The following is a 6,485-nucleotide window of genomic DNA, read 5'->3' on the forward strand; positions in this document are numbered from 1 at the left end:
GCGGCGATGGCGGCGCGGCGCGGGGCGCTGATCGCGCTGGAGGGCGTGGACCGCGCCGGGAAGAGCACGCAGTGCCGCCGGCTGGTGGAGGCCCTGCGGGACGCCGGGCACCGCGCCGACCTACTCCGCTTCCCGGGTAGGGCGCGCTGCCGTGAGCCCCGGCGAGGGGAGGGGAGGGGATGGGCGGGGGGGCCTTTCCCGCCGCGGCCGAGCTCGGGGCGGGCGCTGGGACAGAGGGACCGCCCCCGGCCCGGACCGACAGACCGACCGCCTCCCGCCCGTGACAGACGGACCGACCACGCCCCGACAGAGGGACGGCCCCTCACCCGCCACGGGCGGGCGGACTTCTCTCATCGCGGGTGGACTGATAGAGTCAGCTCCAGGTAGAGGCTGGTGGTGCGAATGGCCCAGCGGCTGTTCTTCGTCTGGGAACTGAGGAGTGGAAATGAGGGATGGAAGTTTCAGTTCAGATATTAACGTGGGTCTGCCCTGCCCCAGAACAAGCAGTGAAACTTACTTGGTGACTTTTTGTAAACCTGGACAGACTGCTGGACTGGAAGCTGACCTGTGTGACTCTGGACTCTCATCCTGGACGGACTGACCTCCTCCCCACAGCCCATCCCAGGCAGGTAAATCCCCAGCCCCTTATGACTGACTTTCTCCCAGCTGTGACAAATATTCCCCTCATCCTGGACAGACCTGCCACTACCTGTGACAGACAGACTCCCACCCTGGATGGACTGACCTTATCCCATCCATGACAGACAGACAGACAAACCGTGTCCTGGTCAGACCAGCCTCCCACCTGTAACACACCCCCCAGAGAGATGGATAGAGCAGTTTGGGGCAGCCTTTGCATCTTCTGTCTTTCCTGCAGACAGAACCACAGAGATTGGGCAGCTGATCAGCTCCTACCTGGGGAGAGAGAAGAACCTGGAGGACCACACCATCCACCTGCTCTTCTCTGCCAACCGCTGGGAACATGTGTAAAGACGATGTTTGTTCAGTTGTAATAGGAAAATGTGTGGTGTTGAATGCCACGGGGTTTGAGTTTACAGTGGGTACAGAAAGTACAAGAATGTGATCCTGGTTAGACAGGAAAACAGGCTGGAAGTGTGTCTTGAGGACTCTTACAGCTTTGGATTTAATCACACAGTCACAGAATGGTTTGGGTTGGGAGGGACCTTAAAGCCCATCCAGTCCCCCCTTGCCATGGGCAGGGACACCTTCCATGGACCAGGTTGATCCAAACCCCATCCAGCCTGGTCTTGGACACTTCCAGGGATGGGGCAGCCACAGCTCCTCTGGGTACCCTGTGCCAGGCCTAACCACCCTCACAGGGAAGAATTTCTTCCCAATATCCCATCTGACCCTGCCTTTGTAATCTTTGATCAGATCCCACACTTTGGATTTTTTTTGAATCACTGGTGCCACATTTCCAACTCCTGTTTCCTGAAGATACCTTGCTTTGCCAGGCAATCCGTGTGAGCAATAATGCTTAAGTAATTAAGCCAAATTGTCCAATTTTTCACTTTAGGCATGTTCAGCTGTAACTGGCTGTCCTTGCTTCGGTCACAGAGTCTGAGTGGATGTGGGGAAATCAGTGTTGGCTGTTGTTTTTACCTGGAAATACAGACTTCAAAATGTTCTCATTTTACAGAAAAGCTTTGCTGGCTCTGCTGTGGTGGCAGTGCCAATTAAGCTGGGAGAAGAGAAGGCAGATAAGTGAGCCCTAAGAACTGTCATGAATAAAAGTGGCAGAGCATATCACAAAATCTACTGTACCACCTAAAAAGGGAAGAGGACTAAGCTGTCCATGTCAATATAGTTCTTGCCTGTAAACCCTGGAGCTGCCTAGAGCAGTGCCCAGCACTTGGCACTCTGAGTTTGGGTGTCATGAAAAGGGTATTTGGTCAATGCCTGGTGGAGAATACAAACAGCTCTTCACCTGCCACCTGCATCACAGCTGCCCCTACCAGTAATCTCCCTTAAAAATGACATACTTGGAGTTTTAGATTATGAACTTTCATTTCTGTCACTATAAAAGAGTGCAGCTTTATTATCATTTTATCTCCCACATGGTTTCAGACCGATGATGAAGGAGAAACTCCACCAAGGGATCACGGTGGTGGTTGACAGATATGCCTTCTCTGGAGTGGCCTTCACCAGTGCCAAGGGGGTGAGTGAGACCTGCAGCAGCCCCTGCCCCTCTCTCTGTTTGGGGAAGCAGCTCCAGGTAGAGGTTGTTGGTGTGGATGGCCCAGGGGCTATTCTTCTGGGAAATGAGGGCTGGAAGTTTCAGCTCAGATATTAATGTGGGTCTACCCTGCCCCAGAACAAGCAGTGAAACTTACTTGGTGACTTTTTGTAAACCTGAACAGACTGCTGGACTGGAAGCTGACCTGTGTGACTCTGGAGAGTGATTCTGGGAGTTTATTAAAGACTCTATATACTTGCTTAGGCTGTTGGCCCATAAATTTGATGAACAGAACCACATTAGAAGGGACCCATGGAATTCACAAACCCCAGCCTCCAGCAGGGCCGATGTAAGCAGGGTGGTTGAGCCTACCTCCAGCCAAGGTTTGAGTATCTTCAGGGATGTATTGCTTTCTGGGTTCTTCTCTGCTCACCTTCAGAGTAAAAGTGATTTTCTTCATTTAGCCTGAGTTTCTGGCATTCCCACCTGTGCCTTTTGGCCTGTCCCTGCCTTCAGAACAAGTCAGCTCTGTCAGCTACTCTTTGAGCCATTCTGCACAGACCCTCTTGTCCTGCTCCATCAGATGTGTCCCATTCCTGTTGAGCTGCCATCAGTCCTCTGAGAGTATCCTGTGGTCACAGAAGCTCCAGCCATGCCTGCAGCACCAGCTGTGACCTGCATTCATTCTTGCCCAAGCCTTTCCCTGCTTCCTGGAAGGACTGAGGAGATCCCTAAGCCCTCACCTGCATCTTCTTCCACCCTCCTGCTTTCCTGGACATTGTGTAGCTTGGGGTTTAACCTTGAGACAGATGCATTGAAGCATTTAGGTGTTAATCAGGTGTCTGCAAAAGCCCCAAATTAAGAGGCAGGATGTGTAACACGAGCTCAGTCACCCCAAAGTAATGTTCCCAAATCCACTTGGGCACAGCAAGGAATGTTCTGCTACTTTCTGGTGGGGGGAAAAAGGGAGTCTAAAAGTGTCTACATTTCTTTGAATGTAGCTGGTGACCTGCAGGGCTCAGCTATGCAGATGCCACCCTTGGGAAGCAGGGATGGCACATCCTTTGCTGCTGGAAGAGACCTCCTCTGCCTCTTAAAAGAATGGAGTTTGGCATGTTTTTCACTCAAGAAGCATTCCCAGAAGAAGGGGAGATGTTGATGCCCATACCTAACATAGAAGTCTACTGGCTGCCAGAGCTCACACCCAAGATGATGGGGCACTTCAGCTTCTCTTACCCTCTCATGGGATTGAAAAACGCACTGCACATACATCCAAAAAATACCCAGATTACCAGGATACAGAACATCTGGGGAGAAATTGGTGGGCAGATGTGCCTGCTCCTCTTAGTGGGATTTAAGATGTGGATGAGGGATGAATGGACTCTGTAGTCTCACCAACATCATGGATTCACATGCCCTGGTGAAAGTCTTCAGACCTCTCAACAAAATCCAAAAGTTGGAAAACTGCATCTCTTGTGTCTGGGCTGAAATTCCTGGCTAGGTGAGTATTGAGTGGGCTTAGAGAGATCTGCATTGCAGCTCTGTGGTGTTTGTGAGCAGCTTTATTTTGGACTGAGCAAGTTTTGGACTGGTAATGGCTATGTGGAGACTCAGAATGTGCCTTGGGAGAGCTCAGATGGGATCTGCAGAAGAGGCATGAAAAGCTTTCACTCCCTCCAACTTAAACAGGCACAAAAGGTGCTGAACAGCTGACAAAACCTGGTCGCTCCCAAATGCCCAGGACTGAATTCCCACATGGTAAGCTGGGATATCGTCTTTTCAGTTTGTAGCCTGTGCTGAGTGATTGCAATTTGGGTTGCAATTCCTGCCATCCCCAGCTGTTCCTTTCCCACCTCGCTCTCTAGCCAACTTGCTGCTTTCCTGTCTTAGTGTGTGTCTCACCTCGGGCTCGGTTGTCTTTGCTTGGGACAGAACTTCGGCCTGGAGTGGTGCAAACAGCCTGATGTTGGACTCCCAAAGCCAGACCTGATCCTGTTCCTTCAGTTAAGCCCAGAAGAAGCAGCAGAACGAGGAGACTTTGGACATGAACGTTACGAGACCAGCTCCTTCCAAGAGAAAGTTCTTCAGTCCTTCTATTGCCTAATGGAGGACAAGACCCTAAACTGGAAGGTGAGGAATTAACTCTAATGGGCTTGTCATGGACCAGGATGGCGATCTCTAGTGAGATCTCCCAAATTTTGCCTGTCACATCCCTGGCTGCCCCTTCCCACTTCTGCTTAGTGGGACACGTTGGGGACCAGCCAAGGGCACTGTGAGATGTGGCAGAGGGCACTTCCCTGTTCCAGGAGAACAGGGTCAGCTCTGGTCAGCTCTTTGTGCACCTCGGATGAATCCCCAGCTTACCTGTCTCTGTCACACACCCCAGAGACTGCCAGCAAACAACATGCCGCAGCAGTTCCTTCTGTTTCCCTTCACCCACCCTCACATCTACTTCTTAAATGCCTATTCCTACATATATTGATTTCTCCCAATTCACTCCAGAAACTGCAGAGAGGAGGTGTAATTAGCTCACTTCACTACTCAGGAAGAGTAACAATATTAAGTAATGGGGGGGAGTAACCTTAACAACAAGGTTTTTCTCATCTGTTGGTGTCCAGTAACACATTTCTGTATTCTGTTATCTGTCCTGTATTTTTGTTGTCTTGGAAACAGACAGTGAATGCTTCAAAGAGCATTGAAGACTTGCACAGAGAAATCAAGTCCATTGCAGAAAAAACTATGCAGGAGGTTCAGAATAAACCTTTGGAAGAACTCTGGAAATGAAACTTCATACAGGTCTAAAAGAGCAAGGGAAAGGTCACTTCCTGAGTCTGCCACACTAAGATGACTGTGTCATCCCAGCAGCTTCAGCTTAGATCCTGTGTGTACTTCTGGGTCCAACATGCTTGCTGATGTCCTTATCTGCTCCTCCCTTCCATCCTGCACAGTCCCTTCTGCATTTTTTAAATGCGCATGCCATGAGTGTGTATCAAATTCCTTGTCAAAACCTCCCTCTCCCAAGCAGGAGCTCCTGTTACAGCTCCAGTCCTGGAATGCAGATGTGGGTGTGGAGCCCATGGACATCCCTGGACACAGACAGTTCCCATTTTTAGGGAATTGGTGTGTTTCTGATCATTCTTCCTCTCTAGTAAATGCATCCCCCCCATGCTCAAAACAGTTTGTAGAGGACTCGATAATAAATGGTTCTTTTAAGCATTTGGCACAGGGCTTTTTTTTCAATAGGATCATTTATCTTCCAGAAGGATATATGGGAGGTGAAAGTGCTGCAGTTCAGGCACTAAATCCAAGGAAAGCTGTTTGCTAGAGCTGTGGAAAAATGGAAGAGGTGAATTCAAGCCTTCTCCCCAGCTGTGCAATGGTGGACAGCTGTGAGTAGGTAAGAGCCTGAAACAGATAATGAGCTCATAGCAAGGCCAGTTTGGAGGACAAGTGGCACATCAATTATTTTAGACTGGCCAAGATGAGAGGAATAGTCACTTGTGGCTCCTGCACACATCCCAGTGCAGTTTGAAAGCAGACCAGCTATGAATCCCCTAAATCACCAGAACAAAGTGACATGTTAATCATTTGCAAGGGACACTGAGAGATGGGCACAGCCAGGAGAGCTCATGTCTCTCTGCTGGATGTTTGACTCACCTTCCAGCAGGGTGGAGTGCCCTGATCTCCACAGACTAAATCCTTTCTTAGTTCAGAGACAGGGAGATTGAGCTGATTCATGAGCAGGGAGAGGAAGCTAAATATTTAAAACAAAATCACTAATACAATATCAGCTAGAATGGCAAAAGCTGCTGCCTTCCCTCCACAGCTGCCCAGCACTCAGCAGCCAGATACTCCTGGTGAAGGAGGTGAGCCCCTGCAATGCTGCATCAAGCCCTGATAATAACATTGGGACAAAACACACTGAAAAGCCAGAAATACCTGTTAAATATCTAAACTGAGCTTAGCCCCATTATTGGGGTTGTGTCAACACTCAGGTAAAATCTTGTCTAGCAGAGCTGTCCTTAAACATAAAACCATGAACATGAAATAAACAGAATCATAGACTGATTTAGAAAGGGATCTTGGGGATCATCTTTTTCCATGGGCAGGGACACTTTCCACTAGGCCAGGTTGCTTCAAGCCCTGTCCAGCCTGACCTTGGACAGTTCCAGGGATGAGGCAGCCACAGCTTCTCTGAGCAACCTGTGCCAGGGCCTTCCCACCCTCCCAGGGAAGAATTTCTTCCCAGTATCCCATCTAACCCTACCCTCTGGCAGTGGAAAGCCAT

The 6,485-nt window shown here is 49.9% G+C and overlaps 1 protein-coding gene across 1 annotated transcript; it reads left to right on the top strand.

Moving 5' to 3' along the window:
- Window positions 1-6: 6 nt before the first annotated feature.
- Window positions 7-5,411, top strand: DTYMK (deoxythymidylate kinase; the record flags this gene model as incomplete). The annotated part of the gene is made up of 5 exons (XM_083868717.1): window positions 7-136; window positions 878-986; window positions 2,089-2,179; window positions 4,130-4,327; window positions 4,871-5,411. 5 exons carry the CDS (start codon window positions 7-9, stop codon window positions 4,979-4,981), a joined length of 639 nt encoding a protein of 212 aa, XP_083724843.1. The 3' UTR covers window positions 4,982-5,411.
- Between the last annotated feature and the right edge of the window lie 1,074 nt (window positions 5,412-6,485).

The sequence above is a fragment of the Zosterops lateralis genome, assembly GCF_965231275.1.
Source record: "Zosterops lateralis genome assembly, chromosome: 10".
Lineage (NCBI taxonomy): Eukaryota > Metazoa > Chordata > Aves > Passeriformes > Zosteropidae > Zosterops > Zosterops lateralis.